General features: G+C 43.2%; 1 protein-coding gene across 4 annotated transcripts in view; it reads right to left on the reverse strand.

The window, feature by feature from the left end:
- SUFU (SUFU negative regulator of hedgehog signaling) overlaps nt 1–16,968 on the reverse strand; it is an 89,339-nt gene that overhangs the window by 70,235 nt on the left and 2,136 nt on the right. For 2 of the 4 annotated variants that reach the window (XM_063405410.1, XM_063405409.1), the window contains exon 2: nt 12,998–13,132. In XM_063405410.1, coding sequence (XP_063261480.1) covers nt 12,998–13,132 — 135 coding nt within the window. Of the gene's footprint in view, nt 1–12,997; nt 13,133–15,823; nt 15,938–16,320; nt 16,403–16,968 lie in introns of all 4 variants that reach the window. The other 2 variants (XM_063405411.1, XM_063405412.1) reach the window with 2 other exon arrangements.

Raw genomic sequence — 16,968 nt, forward strand, 5'->3', positions numbered from 1 at the left:
CAATTTCTACCCACAATAAGCAAATGACTCTCAGATTCCAGAGCTAAAGGGAAAAAGAAGGAAAAAAGAAAAAAAAAAAAGGAGAAAAAAAAAGGAAAAAAAAGAAAAGAAGAAGAAGAAGAAGAAAAAAAGCGACCATTCCTAGTGCTTCCAGCATCTTCGCTAACAGGAAGCAGTTGTTTTTAGTGCAGCTGTCAAACAGTATAAAATTCTCATCTCAGAACCCTGATGGCAGGCTGGAAGGATCCTGTGAAGCAATTTCATAAGAAAATAGGCACAGCAACCCCTTTATATGAAAGGCTTAGAAAGTATCCAGAAGAGTTATTTCAGCCAAAACCTACCTGCTTACTCACATATTCTACTGGATTGTCTCCTGACATTTAAAAAAGTATTCATTCACTTAAAAACATTTGAGAGAAGGGAGTGGTTATCTGGATGTCAGATGGTTATCTCTTCGGAGCACTTAGCAGGAAATTCCATGAGCTCCTGCCACCCCAAACTTGCACACACAGTTTTACTGGACTCCTTTGTAGCTTGATTTAAGAAAAAACTCCATGCATAAGCAGGGAAAATATAAACATAAAACGAATATGTGCTCAAAGATTTCTGTTTGTGTAAAATCATGGCTGGAAAGTGAGTGACATTGATCAGAGATGTCAGTCTATGGCAGCTGCTGCTTAGAGCTTGCTCTTGCAGTATATTTTATCAAATGTGTAAGCCATCAACCAAATGGAAAACTCTTCTAGAAAGTTAAATTGTTTTTGGAGATTTATTCCAACATCTAAATCCAAACAGATGCAGAGGCACTCACTCTGCAGTTATTTGGAGGCATTTCTCAACTTTCTGAAATACTCACGTAGGATCCACTTAGCTTACATTGGGATCTGAGTAAAAATTTGTGAATTGATTTGTTCTGGCCAGTATGAAAACAGAACTGTGTTTCACTGAGCTACCATTCAACAAGGGAAGAACTGTTACAGGGCAGAGGGGGAAGAGGAGACAAGGTACAGTTTCACTCACACATACACAACACTGATTTCACAGATTTTACTGTTCAGCTTCAAAACTCAATCAGTTACAATCTTGTCCCTGAAACCTGGGACTCACAGTTTAGATTTTGTTTTTACAAAATTGCCTCTGTAAATAACAAATGTTGATACAGATAATTTTTTCCTCTAAATCTACACAGTCAAGTCAATCTTATTTGTAATTCTGCAGACACAACTTTTATATAGCATCACTAGATAGTGATCAAACTCCAGAATAGGATCTAGGGATGTGATCCAGGGAAGTCAGCCCTCTGAGAAAGCATCAGCTGGAAACTTCTGGAGGTCCCTTCCAACCCAAGTGATCCTACAAAGCATTATAGCCAAGAACACAGGTAGGAACTTCTGCCACTGATACTCTGTATGCAGAACAGTGCCTGCAGAACCCACAGCTGATTATTCATAAACACTTGAGTTAAACTTGTTTTGACAGAAGTGGTTCCTAATACTCAGCCCTTGCCCAGCCACCTGGGACACAGCTCCTGAACTGTGCTATCTCCAGCCTAGTGTGTTAAAGTAAACCACCTGGTCACTTTAATGTGCTGGGCTGCAAGCTAAGGCAATCTAGGAGTTGCCTCTTTGAGGCTCTGCTGTCCATGCCATGAAAGTGGCAGCATCTGGAAGAAGGACAGGATCATGCTTAGCTTCTGGAGGTTAATCCCTTTGAGCTCTAGAGGCTTGAAAGCTTTCTTGTCTCATTCTGGGGAGTGCCAACGTACAGTCACACCTGTAAGGGAGAGTGCTCACAGATAAGGGCAAAAGGCTGCAAAGGCCCTATCAAGTGCCAAAGGGATTGATCTGCCTCATTACTAACACTACATCAGGAAACTTCAGAATACTCTGAACAGCTAAAATGCTAAAACAGCATCCAAGTACCTAAGTTTGAACCTCCTATCAGCTACAAACTTCTCATCCTCCTCAACAAGTTACTTAGGAATTTGATTCTCAGATGTAAAAAATGATAGTTCCCTGCTTCAAAGAGTAATGTGACACACTCATCATATAGGAAATGCTTACATACTCCATCTATCAGGGTCACAAAAGCTGGGAAATTAACTCCACATTCTGCACAGCATGGACAAATACAGAACAGGGGAAATGACTAAAACAAGCAAATATGAAACAGGAGGTTGCATGGGATATGTCACTCCCTACTCCAGCAAAAGATGTTCACATGAGGGCAGTTTACATTTTATTCTCTCTATTTTATGGAGCACGGATGTAGCTATACCAGTAGGTGATGATTTACTGTCCCATTACAGTTATAACTAAACTGACAAGACCAAACCATTTCGTTTTCATGACTTCCAAAACAACTTATTAAAAATAAAAAATAAATCTATGTGTAATCAAGTAACTGGACTACTGACCACGTGTTTCAGCTCAAGGGCTCACACATTTCTCCACAGAGCTCTGGCTTCCCACTTCATGGCCAGTAGAATCAGTTGAGCCCAGGTGAGGTGTTGAGAGCAGGTTTTGAACCACCACAACCAGCACAAGTGAGGCTGTGCTTCTTGGCAAAGAAAATGCAAACAGTTTCGCTGCAAAAGCCTGGGAAGTTGCAGCAGACTTGCATCATCTTAATGCCCACTGAAAAGATCTGGAAAAAAAAAGCTGGAGGCACAGTAAGGATTTACTATTGCATTCACAGTACAAGAGTGAAGGCACTAATGAAAAAGAAAACTTACAAAGATCTGTAACATTTTACTTAAGCTGCCTATTTATGCTGCACTTCAGAGCTACTCATCCTTCATTTCTACAAGGCCCAGAAGAACAGTGCTGTCATTTGGCCTGAGCTGGAGGTGATTCTGCCAACAAAGCACACAGTCACTGCACGACACAGTGCACTAGAGAAGACAAACTTCCATCTGCACATGGATCCCACTTCATATTGGAACTGAATCCTTAGCTCTGATAGACAAGGAATGGTAAGACATCTCCACAACTTCACCTAAGGGCTCAGCTGCAACCTCAGCAGGCAGGAGAACATTAGCAAAGGGCTAGTTTGAGCCAGCGTGGCTGGGGAGGGCAGTATTGCTGTGCTTGGTGAGCAGCCGGGAAAAGGGCACCAGCTGTCCTTTCGGTGTCTGCTGGCTCCTTCCTAGCTCCTACTGCGGAAAGTTCTGCAGCTGCTGGGAGGAACCTATTGGCATAACAAAAGCGCCTTTCAAAAGCAGTACGGGAGGGTGGAAAGAATATGAAAAAAACCTCAGGGCCACTGACAGCTACACTTAGTATTTTTCAGCATTGCCTAAAGGTCTCAGGCGAGGCTCAGGACTCCAACATGTAATGTAAAATATAAACACTGGCGTCTCCCATTACTTTCCTTCTGGCTAAAGAACATACATTAAGAAAAATCATGCAAGAAGCAAATTTAGCATATCCTTGAGCACAATTTTAGGACTCTCATAAAATTAAGTTCTCATCTGTGCAATAAATGAACTCAGGGCATAAAAGATATTCAGAAGCCTTTAGGAGCTTGAACTCCAACAGCTTGCAAGCAGGCTGTAGGCACCCACGTATTGCTGGTTGGCAAAATGCTCAGTGTGAACCAGCAAGGTTCCCCTTGCTGCCCTGCAGCCCAGGAAGTCAATTGTGTCCTGGGCTGCACCACCAGAGGTGTGGCCAGCAGGCTGAGGGAAGTGGTTCTGTTCTTCTACTCTGCTCTTGCGAGATCCCACCTGGACTGCTGCATCCAGCTCTGGGACTCTCATCCTAAAAATTACATGGATCTGCTGCAGCAAGTCCTGAGGATAGCTGTGAAGATGCTCAGAGAACTGGGGACAGGCAGGACTTGGGCCTGTTCAGCCTGGAGAAGAGAAGGCTCCAGGGACACCTTAGAGCAACTTCCAGTAACCAAATGGCTGGAGAGCTGGAGAAGGACTTTTGACAGTGGCATGAACTGACAGGAGAAACTGACAGAGAGAAGGTTTAGAATCCATATGATATTATGGCTATTATATAGATATTATGAAGAAATTCTTTACTGTGAGGGTGGTGAGGCACTGGCACAGGGTTGTCCAGCAGATCTGTGGATGCCCCATTCCTGGAAGTGTTCCAGGCCAGGCTGGATGGATCTTTAAGCAAGCTGGTCTAGTGGGAATTGGAGCTAAAATATCTTTATGGTCCCTTCCAACCTAAACCCATCTATGGCTCTACAATCCTGATGGATCTGGAATTCAATCTTTCACTTCAACAGCTATAGAAATCCAGACAGTTCTGCCTTCCCTGGTGAGCTGTTACCTAATCTCACTTCATTGCAAAGGGTACACTTAAAAATATACTGATGAGCACCATGACAGATCTAATTAAACAGGCAGCAAAAGGTCCTCGGAGCTTGAGCTGTAATTTCAGGGAAAAGGAAACACTGGACTGCTGGTGAAAGACTCCCAAAAGGGAAACATGAGATGTCTGCAATGAAAAGTCCACTATAGACAGTTTTTTTAATCTGCCAGTAAGTGTTAAGCTTGTTCTGCAAGACTATCTTTCCTTTGAAAAACTTTGAAACTTCTAGGGCTCGTGAATGTTGCATGAACTCCATTTGTTGTAAGACAATGTCCAAAAGGATAAAATAAACCTTTGCCTCTTAAAAAATCAAACAAAGAAGGAAAGAAAGTGTCCTTCCCTCACCATCCTTTCAGTGGCTACAAGCTTACCCCTAAAAATTCTAGTAGTGGCAAAATAGTTTTGCCTCTCAGGCAAACCAGTTCAGTTATGAGGAACTGCAAAATGGCTCAGCTTGTCTTTCAAATAGGAGGAAAGTTGGGATAGACATGTCAACTTACAGCATATTTCAGTACTGCTTAGTGCAGTAAGCAGGAACACTCTCCTCGTGTTCCTGATCACTTTTGAAGGAATAACCTGCCCAGTAAAAAACACAGAGGTCAGCATACAGCTCATCACAACCACTCTCCTAGAGAAAATCCCCCATCTATCTCTGAATACTAAATTCTTTGCTTTTCTGCCTAATGTTACTCTTCTGGGTAAAAAAGGAATTCAAGGCCCAGAGACATATTATTTTTGCGTAATAAGGTTGTACATATGGATTCAACTTAGCTAGGAAATGTCAACTTAAGGCTTGTCTTCATGAGGAAATTTACTGTAACTAGTCTACCAGTGTAATTATATTGCTGTAGTTCTACTGGTAAAACTCCCCTGTTGAGCCTTATTCATAACAACAGCTGCCTTTATGGTTTATTTTTGTCGACTATGCCAAAAAAGGCCCCTGCTCCAGAAAGGCCACAACAATTTAGAGCGGAGGAGGGGAAGGAGCTGTGCCAGTGCAACTGGAGCAGTAGAAAGAATAACAGTATAGAAATGGCAGTATTTCTTTATACTAATGAATTATTTGCTACAAAAAAAAAAGTGAAATAATGTAAGGAAACTATACTGTACATCAGATATCGTTGCAGGTAAGGGAAGTGCCAGTTTCCTGCTATATTTCATAGCTTTGGTAAAGGCCCCCAAGCCAGACACTGGCCTGCATCAGCCCCTCCATGTGCATCCTTTTGTTCCTGCCTCCTCCCCAAATACTGCAGTGCATTTTCCCCAGGAGTACTCTTTTCCCCCCATTCCCTTATAGAAGAAATGCCTTGCCACCCAGCAAATGCCCAGGACCTCTTGGACCGACCCTCAAAAACAAATGGGAATTTAAGACCAGTCCCTCTGGTTTACAGTTTGCATCTCAGGGACCAGGGATAGCTGGAAAGCAAAGAGCACTCTTTGCAAAAAGGATTTTAAAACAATTGCCCTTCACTTCGGCAGTGCAAGAATGCTGAGCTAGACAAAACAATGAGCCATCTGTGCACTCTTCCCTCCTTCTCTTGTCTGTATCCTCTGAGCTTAAATCACAGCTCCCCAAGAATGGCCGAGTCCCCCTTCACCTCCGCCCACTCTGTTTACATCCTGAAAAAAACAGTTTTCTGGTCTATTTTTTTTTTCTTTTTGTTCTTAAGAGCCCTTGCAAAATCTTCCTTTAAATCTCAGCCCTTTGTCAGGTGGTATCCCATCTACCCAGCTTTGTCAAGTGATCAAAAAGTGCCTCCCACCAGTGATCCGTTCCTTGTTTACCATCCCTAGAGGCAGAGTGGCACTCAGGAGCCCTACTCACCCCTTTGTCCAAGGAAGGCAATACCATCTGAATGGGAGACCACCAAGATTTGCAGCCCTCTTTTGTTAGCCTGGTGTCACTGCCTATTGGGCCTTGATTCAAAATTGAGATGACAGTAGAGAGGCAGCTGAGTTAGGTCATCACCACGGAGTTTCCAGCTTAGAAGAGAGAAACACCAACAGCTCAAATTTCACATGAAATTGGTAACTTTATTACCAGTGGTAATTTGTTGTTACCAGTTGTAGCCACTGCCTCATCAGGAAACATGCACTATTCTAGCAGTAGTCAAGAAGACATGCTCCCAACACTAAAACCACATGGAATTAAAAACAAAGGCGATTAGGTATGAATAACAATTTGGATCTATTTCTTCAAACATTTATTTTATTAGTATCTCTATTCCAGGCAGCAAATGGATTAAAAAAATGCCAATGATCTCACAGCTGGAATGGCTGCACTGCTCAAAAATACTTTTACCTTCATGCCTCACTGAAAAAAAAGCCAACTATTTCTCAATTCTTGATTTTTAAAACATCATAAACAGATCTGTATTACATAAAGCAACCTTTCACTAGAAGACCCAGTTTTGATCCCCAGTTGCTTCTCTTCCTGGCAGGCTGAACTCACTGGAAGAACAGAGCCTGCAAACTCTCCCAGATCATTCAGCACTAACCCAGCTTGGAGATCAGAATAAGGAAGCCGCGTCTCAGATCAACTCTCCTCCAATGTGCCAAGAACAGAAATGTGGAAGTTCAGTTGGCAAAAAGAACTCCATAAAATCATCCAGCTTCAGCACTATGCCCCTTCCCCTGCATGGCACCAAGAGGCTCATCCTACAAGGATGCAGCACTGGAGTGCAGATACACTACTGAACAGGAAGTGGTGTTTGCCTTCAATGCTCAGCACTAACCTTCTTCCAATCTTTCCCCCCTCCTTTTTTTTTTTTTTTTTGTAATTGAAACCAGTCCTTCTTGTAAATTCAACTACCGTGCTGTAAACCTTAAATGAATTTCCTTCAATGCTTCAAAAAAGCATTCCAAATCTAGCACAGTTCAAGAGTGGTCTCGTCCCACAACCCCTGCATGTAAACACAGATAGACCGCAGCACAAAGCAGGCTGCTCTCCGTAGGTGGCCTACATCTCTCATTTCATTAAGGATACGAACCACCTCCAGCAAATGACATTTGGAAGCCAAGTGCACTCTGCCTTGGAGGAGGGAAAATCAGATTTCCCTGTGGTGACCATAGCTTCAGGGGAGGTCTGCCTCCAGCAGTGAAACACAAGCCTTAGAGGGTCCTGGTGCATGGCAGTCACTGGAGGGACACCCTCAGTGGGACACATAAATAGGCACAATGCTTGGTTTAACTGTGGGTTTTTTTTTTTTTTTGGTCTGGGAAATAGAGAATTGCACCCTACATGATCACACTTGTGCATATGCTTCTTTAAAATGTCTAATTTAAAATTCAATCCAGACTTTCAGAGGAAGAGTTGTCCCCAAAAAGTCACATTTCTGCAAAATATGCAAAAACAGTCAGGCAGAAGAGAAGGATCTACAGGCACTTGCAGTAAGCACGTTTCAGTAGAAGCACACCTGTATTTCTAGACACCAGAGAATCCACACAGGTGAGACTTGTTAAAAGTACCTTTGTTTTAAGAAAAGCTCATTCTAACATCTTTATAGGTATGAAAAGAATCTAATCACAAGACAAATCAATTAAATGATGGATTTTATTGTGCTGTACAGCTAAATTACCCTTTCCAACGGACAGAGTCTCAAATAAACTATCATTCAAAGAAAACACTTTTTGGTTTTTTTTTGTCACAGAACTCCCTAATTCCATGGCCTCTCCCCTTGCACTCTGCCATGAACTTTCCTCTCTTCCCTTCTGCCTCAGACAGAAGAACCAATGAAAAAGTTAACATTACATTTGGGATCAGTCTTTGATAGGCAAATAAGACCTGGGAAGAAAAAGGAAATCCAGAGTATGGTGCCCACCTTGGATCCTCTCTCCTCCAAGTCCTACCTCTTATACCTCTTTCCTAAACTAATGTTCACTGATATCCTCTTCCATGTAATTCCCTTTCACTGGGGCAGATGCTCCACCTCCAGCAATCTTTCATCTCTCAAGGTAGACATGCTGAACTTTACAAATCTTATCTGAAATATGGATCCATCACCTCTCTCTAATTTACTGTCCTCCAAAAGGCCCTCTGTTTTATCATGAAAACAAAGAGGGGCAGAGTCAGTCTCCACCATTTCAAAAGTGTTCACAGTTACCTTGGAGTCTGGTGTAATATTTCAGCAGTGCTTTAGGCATGTGGTTTATAAAGCACTTAGGGACCCATTAAACAGCAAAATTTAAGGCTAAAGGCTGGCAAGCTGAGGGCAGTGAGCTTTTAAATTTATGAAAGGCTACAGAACTAAGAGGCCACTAAAGTGACAGCTGTCAGCACCACTCCATCCTACATTCATGCAGGTTCAAAGGAGAAGCTAGCATGCACTCAAAAGAAAGAGAGCACTCGTTCCAACTTCCAGGCTATTTTTTAAATACTCTTTTCAAACTCCTTTTATACTCAGAAAAAGCCTTCCAGAAACATCCACCCCTCTGCAAGCCCTGCATTGGTTACCTGATCCAGTTTTGCGCTCCTTTTCCTTCCTCCCAGCTCTAACAAGCATCCTTGCCCTTTTACAAGTTAAGGTCATTCAGAGGATCTATACAAGCAAGCAGAACACAAGCTGGACTGAAGATCTTGAAAGGCTCATGCTTACCCTTACCTTTAATAGGGAGGCACCACCCACAGAGACAACACGTTCTCCCGGCATGCACCGCTCCCTCCTGATCCAAATGGAAAGCAGCACAAATCAAAAGGACCACAGCAAGTTGGAACCTGTTGTCTCAGCGGGTGGTACCCTGCATCTGTAATAGAGATGAAGGCAGCTGTAATCTCTCTGGTTTTATGCAAATGGGATGCTGCACTTCAGCTCCTGGCTAGGGGCCAGGAAAAAAACAAAACCTCCAAGCCCCACCACCCTTGTCAGTATGAAGCTGGTGTAGTAAACATCAAAACACAGTTGGCATGTCACTTTGCGGGATGTGGGAAGACCACAAATAAAAATCTTATCTCAATCTATCCATAATTTAAGCCTTACTTTTTATTTGAGCTCTGAACTACAACCCTGCAATTTTAATACAAATAAGACTATTTAAGATGTTCAGAAATTCTATCGCATCATGGTTTTCACTTTCCATGCATTTCTTTAAAGTGTTAAGAAAAAGGATGAGCACTTGAAATACAGAACAGTTAAGTGGAGATTCAACCTTGGCCTTAGAGCAAACTGAAGACAGAAGCCAGTCTGGGAAAAACACATTTTCCTTCTTAGTCCCTGGACAGCCCTGCAAACCTGTGCCAGAACAATCCGGGGCTGGCACACACTGCGGCACCACAGTAACACAGAATCACAGACTGCGTAAAGTTGAAAGGGATCGTAGTGTGTCACCTGGTCCAACCTTCCTGCTCACACAGGGTAATCCCGGAGCACATGGGACAGGATTGTGTCCAGATGGTTCTTTAGTATCTCCACAGCCTCTCTGGACAATCCATTCCAGTGCATGGTCACCCACACAGTAATTAGGTTCTTGCTCATCTGCAGGTAGAACTTCCTGTGCATCACTTTCTGCCTGTTGTCTCCTGGCTCAGAGACTCCTGAGGGCTGCTGCAAAGGCTGTACTCAGCACTAGCTGAAGCTGGCATTGCCATTGATGGAGTCCAAGTCCAGCTACACCTGCTGATGCTGCCTTCCTCATGCACCTGTCCTCCCACAAAGAAGAAGTCACCATGTTTGTACAACGCAGGTATGATCAGACACCTGTCTCAACCTCAGTGATGGCTTGGCATCAGAGCAGGAACCTGCAGCTGCCAGCTGAGGCACTGGCTTTGTGCAGACACACGCTCCTTGCTGCTGGCATTGCTGTGAGCAGTTGCTGCCAGCGAGGGGTGGAAGAACCCACAGAACTCCCCACCTCCTCTCCCACAACTGCACTGGCCCCATGCTTCCTGCCAGCAGGCTGCACGCACCCACCACTCTTCAGAATGCAAGAACAGTCAGAAAAAAAGGCCCTACTTTAACCCTGCTAAGAGATTCAAGAAGTTACAGATTTGTTTTGAAAGAAGATAGAAAAAGCTAAAAATGGAGTATAACTTGCAAAAACATCCTGGAAGGATTTCTGTTGCCACTCAAGTTGTGCAACATGCTTGACTGGACGGACTTATTTCCATGCAAGCAGCTTGGCATGAAATCCCACTGAAAGGCCTGTGGTTCCCTAATGCTGTCATGACATCATGATTTAGGATTTTTAGAGCTATCAGCCCAGCACAGCTGGTGTCATGGTTGCCATTATACCATGAAACACTGAGGGGTTTTAAATGAAAAAGGTTTCCTTGTTTGAAATTCTTAGATTTCTTCCATCTTATTCTACGGATTCTTAAAACCAGACTGGTTCTGTAAGCAGAGCATAGCTCATACGTAAGCAGAGCAGGAAACAGTGCTGCTTTAACTGAAAATAAATCTGTCAACAAGGAGGCACCGGGAGAGCTCTACTTCAGACTTTTCAGGTTCTTATTAAAAATATAAATTAAAGTCAACATTTTCACATTATTTGCTACATCTGTTTGCTATTCCATTATAAATAAAAATATGGGGGCCTCCAATTCAGTATTAGTTCACTCAAAAAAAAAAAAAAGTATTTAATACTGCATTATAATTGTTCTAGACTGTACTGTATGAAGGACAGCAAGGCTATGGAAGCACATCCCTGTTGCAGGAACCTCATTCACTGTCACAAGCAGATCCATCTCTGCACTCTTTGTAGACAGCTGGGAAACCAAAAAAGCCTACAAACCCTTTCCTGTCTCCAGAGGCCAGGGCAATTGAGCAGAGTTCAGTCCACATTGGTTTTAAAGGAAGTATACCAAAGATTTAAACAACTGCCCTGCTACCCCATGCTCCTGCTAACCATTGCACAGCACACTTTACCTAGGACAGCAGAATCCCAAAGTCCTTCAAGGAAAAAAGAGACATATTTTCTTAACTAAAGCTTTATTAAATTCCCCGTCAGAGAAAAAGAACCTCATGAGTGCATAGGAAAATCCACCACATTCCTACAGTGTGCACCCAGGGCTGGGCTGGTGACGTGCAGTTCCCACGGCCATCAAATTTTGAGAGCAGTTTTAGCAAACAGCAATTGCTCTTGGGAGTCAGAACTGCTGGTGAGTGCTCAGCTCCTCTGAAAATCTTCTCACAGCCAGTCTACAGTGCTCATGTACCAGCTGATAACTTCAGGTTCAGTGTTTAGGAGATGTGTAGGTCTTGACAGCTCTACCATGTGCATAATTGTATATTAAGACTTTTGGACACAAGGTAGAACCAACCTACTCGACAAGACAAATACTATTAATCTTTGTAGCTCCAAGAATGAGGCCAATTCAAAGGTGACAGACTGCAGACAGCTGAACATCTCAGGGGAAGTGACACAGGGACACAGTGCTGTGGAGCTGAGGATGCTATTCCAGCCACACAGAGAGAAGGGAAACACACACCTGATCTATAAACAAAAGCAGCATGTGAAAGCTTACATGTTCACACTAAGACCTCTTGTGGAAGGCAGAGAAGGAGGCCTTAAACTTCATTTCTTTCATTTGCCCCACTTTTCCCCTGCCCCTGCAACTAACAACTGGGGTTTGTTGTTAGTAGACATGTTGCTTAAATGTCCCAGGCAGATCTCTGTGCCATTAGGGTCCTGTATAAACTCCAGACTTGTTTTCTGAAAAACAGTTCTGTAATCACAAACACAAGGAGAAAAAAACCAGGAGAAACTGCCTTGAGGAATGGGTGAAGTTAAAGAAACTGCCAACTACTGCTATTGCAAGAGGAGCACTTTGATGGAAAAAAACTGGTGACTGAATCTTAACCAAGACAAACAAAAGGAGGAAAGCTTGTCAGAACAAACTGGAGCCCTTGCTGCACCGTTCCTCAAGGACATTTATCCTGCAACTATAACACAGCACAAAGATAGTTTCAGTAAACAGTGACAGCAGAAACCTTGTGCCATTTCTGGCTGGTTAAAAGGCCTTGTTCACAGCCCCAAAATCATGATGGCTTGGCTACTGCTACTGACTTTAACTGGAGTTAAGGAATAAGGTCAGCTAATGAAAGGGGGTTATATTAATGACTTAGGGTTAGCTCATGCTGCCTGCTTGGTCTAATCCAAAGTTCCTGCTAGAAACCATCCATACCAACAACCTAAGACAGTAATTTAATTACTGGAGAAAAGACGGTCAAACAATTAACAGTTTTAGGCTTCTGTAACACAAATTGGCACTTTATACAGCAGCCACTGGGGTGGCAGTCTGCTGACAGTAACACTGCTGTGCCAGCAACAGCAAAAATGCCCTTACAGCAGTTTTCCAGAGGAAGGCATTTAACATGCTCAGGGAGGGGTCAGGATTTAAGTGTACGACCATAACAGATTACAGAGTGTGAAAAACACAACAAGACAGACAGTTAAAAGAAAATTTCCCAACCAGTTAAAAGAAATTTAAACAAAAATCCACTCAACACAGAAAGGAAACATACTGCATTCAAAGCTGGCAGAAGGGAACATAGAATTTCTTCTACATACACGAACAGGCATACGTCATCTTTTATGAGACCAGGGCTAGGGTGTTCTCAACAGAAAACCAGCTGTTCAAATAATATGAGCAGCAGGACAGAGTTTTACCTACACACCCCCAAAATGCAACACAAAACAATGCCCAGCTACAGAACTTAAGTGACACTTACTCATGTACTCTGTTGTCTCCATACAAGTCACTTAACCCAAAGCTGACGTAGTGCCAGTGCTCAGGAACATTCAGCGCTGGGTTTCCCAGGTTTCTGTACATGCTAACATAGTCCAGAGGGTCAGGTCCTCCCAACCTGCATTTAAACCAGAAAAATTTTTACATAAGTTAGTTTACTCAAGACAAATGGTGAGTCTCCCCTCAGGTGATAGAAGAGGTTGTACAAAGACCTGGTTTAAAACAAAAATTAGAACATTTAAATTATTAAAAAAAAAAATTTTATATACATATATATATATATATATATATATATGAGGAGAAAGGTTAAGTCCAGAAAGCTCCGCGCACAGGAAGACAAAGTACATGTGTGCAACACACCAAAATTGTTTTTAACATTAAAGCATAAAAACCTCTGGAAAATCATATTAAAGCTTCCACAAAACACAAAGAAAAATGAAAAAACTGTACTAGTAAAAGAGCAATGGCTGTATGTGCATTGCAAGCTCTTAATTCAGTCCAGAGGCACATACCTCAAAAAAACTGATGCTACTCCTCAAGCAGATTTTGAAATTAGTAAATTTTGAGGAGAGTAATCCATACTTCTGAACATAGATAAAATAGTTCAAACAGTGGAGGAGAAAAACATTGATTCAGTAAAACTAGCAGCAAAACTTCTAAAAATACACTACTTGCATTAACCAAGAATGAGTAAAAAACACCATGGTACCCCCTCTGCATCAGCATTAGAATGGCTTCCTTAAAAGAACATAACTCAAAAGTCAATGCAGCACAGGCAGGTTACATTGTGCAGCAATCACCAAAGACTGCAGCCACCTTTCCTGCTACAAGGCACAGGGAATTGAGGCCATGTGCCAGCAGAGAGCACAGGACATCCTCCTGCCACTCGCGTCACCTCTGTCTGGGCAAAGACAGGACAACTCCCTGCTGAAGGAAGGAACACGCTGGACTGTTCTGCTGTTTGCTCTGTCAATCACAGAACATCTACCACAAGCAGTTATGCCACAGCTGAGCAGCTGTTTAACCACTTTGTGCCTACAACACGCTTTCTTAAAGTAAAACTCTTAGCTGCTCCAAACAAGAAAATCTGAACTCACACGTCCCCATTCATTGGAACTAATGATTCTACATCTCAATTCCTCTCATGTCTATTGTTTGTTTAGACCCTGACACAATCATCTGCAGGTTGCAGGGCATGGCTGTACTTCTTTCACTTGTCCTGGGGGTTTGTGTATCATCATATGCCATCTCCATGGCTAGAAGATGGATCCAGCCTTAGTGACAGTGAGACACTACTTTACATCCTCTCCCCTCCTCCTGTTGTCCAACCTTATCAAGTCTGTACAAAACAGCATATAAGTTTGGTGTACTAAAAGGCCTCTCCACAGGTGTGCTGTGCTGCCTTCTTCTCCTCCTGCTGGTAAAAAGCCAGAGCAGCTGTCTAACATGACTGACTTTACCTAGGACAGCTTTCCCCTCTTAAGTCATACAAGGCCATCATGGTGACTGAGACCAGCTGCAGTTTCTCCAGCAGGTCAGTCAAAGATGCAGCCCAAGATACCGGGGCAGGACAGAGGGGATGAGCAGTTCACCCCCAGTAGTGGCACAGGTGTCCATTGTCAAAGGCCACATCAGAACAATGTATGTATGACAAGTGGCACCTTCGTGGCATAAAAGGCAAATTGGTGAGTAAACATTGGGGAGAGTGTGTCAAACCCCAGGATGGAGCTGTGTCTGATCTTCAGCAGACACCTGAGAAAACCTGTTTTCAAAGTCTAGCAACAGTTTGAAACACTCAGGAAAAAACAAGTCCTCTCTGACACCCTTTCCTCACCTGTTCCCTTGCACTTGCATCAGGTCACTCTGGAGGCTGAGATCTCTACCAGAAACACCCATTCAGGTGGCTCTGTTCAGAGCATGGCACCTGTGTCCTGGCCAGTGCTCAGCCCCCCAGGGATCCACGATGGAAGCAGTCAGATGTAAGTAATTCCAGCCAGGATAGTCACCCTTGAAAAATGGCAGTGAGCAGCAGGAGCCACACATAATTATCACTGGACTGGGAAGACTCTGGAGTGAGGGAGGGTCATACACTGACCAGCGTGAGAGATTAGTCAGTGGTCAGAGCAGTTTGCAGGCTTTGCAATGAAGGGATCACTGCTAAGCAACCAGCATCTCCTACGTGAAGAAAACCTGCTTCCAAACTGGGTTTAATAACACTTGAGAAGTCAAACAATCAGTGCTGGAACACTGCTGACACAGGCACTCTGACACCGACAACATACAAGACAACCTCTACACTGCTCTTTTCAGGACAGGGACTGTTCCATGAGTATGTGCTTTTCCCTAGGGCTACTCAAACATACTTGTCAGGTCTGATGCAGATGGCAAGTCCTGCCTAGGACAGCACCAGGCAAGCCAGACACCTCTCCCTCACTCCTGCCAGCATTCCTGTGTTTGTCTCCAAAGGCCAAACTTCTCTGGAGATCTACAGCACCACACTATCCAAGAGGTGGTCACAGCAATGTGGCACCAGGTGGCCTGGAAGAGCTGAGCTCAGTCCTTCCCAGAGTTCACTATCAACTGGTTCACATGTTGCTCAATGATCCATTATTTACAGTCTGAGAAATGTAGTAGGCTTGGAAGAGATGTAGACTAAAACCCTGCAGCAGTGACTTATTCAAATTTTGAAAAATACATATCCAAGCCACACACCTATCCCAAAATCGCTGCAACTGCACAAGCATCCAGCATGAGCTTTAAGCCAGCTACCTGCCACACATAACAATGTAGCCATGGCAATAATGCTCACCAAAGGTTAGTCAGCACAGATATTCATCCAGTTTCGGTGGCAGGTTTCACTGCTCTATCGTCGGCGCTGCTGCGGTACATCCTCCCGCCCACGGCCGCCACGGCAGGGTTCGACCTTGTATCACAATCTACATATCAGTACATGCACTCACACAAAGAGCTGGAAGCGTTGGAGGATTTTATTAGGAAGAGCCTAACTTCAAAGCCAGAGGTACAGTACAAATTTGTTACATTCTCTATTCATGGAGCTCATTCAGGAGCAGGAAGGGCTGCCTCAGGGGAAACCCTGTATTTGCATCTGCACCAAGAGCCTTCTTTTGACTGGTATTAAGAGAGCTCTGAACTTTCTGTGGAAGGAGAATCGCGAAACAGGGAGAGGAAAGATACCCACAATAGAAAGAAATTGGAAAACTCCTAATTCATTCACCCTGAAAAGTCCTTAGTGTATTGTTTGTAGTCACTTCCCAGCAGCTGACAATAGAACTGCTTTTCAGTTACCTTTCAACAACCCTTCAGAAGTAGTCTGTGATTCCCAAAAGGCCGCAGAACACAACTCACTGCAGGCATTTTTGAGTATGGCCTAAAATCAAGACAGGTGATAAAAACTCAGTAGTCAAGCCCAAATTATGCCTATTTCAAAACCTACCACAAAAAAATAACAAATTTCATGTTTTCACCAGCAATTCTATGCAACAAGATATTTCAATTTGAGATACTCTACCACATTTTATAATAAAAGTGAACACTGGTTATCAAGAGAGAAACTCCATCTTGGTGCATGGCCTTCACAAAAACAGACAGAAAGTCTTCCAAGAAGAGTTGGGATTATGATTGAATCCCAAGCTCTCTCCCAAGATATGCAAACAGCATTTTTGAAGACTAGTTCCATTTAATAATCCACATGGCTAAACCCCTTCATGTAATAGGCACGGAGTTCTGCAGATTCTCCAACTTTACACAGTTAGGACCTGCTCTGATCTGCAAGCCAAAGACTACAACTTCAGCTCCCTGAACAAAAAATCTCTGCTAACGGTAGAGAAACTGATACATATAATTAAAGACTGATTAGTGTTACAATATTTCTCCTAAGGCAGGGAGCTTAGTTCAGCCATTTCCTCTTCTAATCTAAACCAGCTAATAGGTGGC

The sequence above is a fragment of the Prinia subflava genome, chromosome 9, assembly GCF_021018805.1.
Source record: "Prinia subflava isolate CZ2003 ecotype Zambia chromosome 9, Cam_Psub_1.2, whole genome shotgun sequence".
Classification (NCBI taxonomy): Eukaryota; Metazoa; Chordata; class Aves; order Passeriformes; family Cisticolidae; genus Prinia; species Prinia subflava.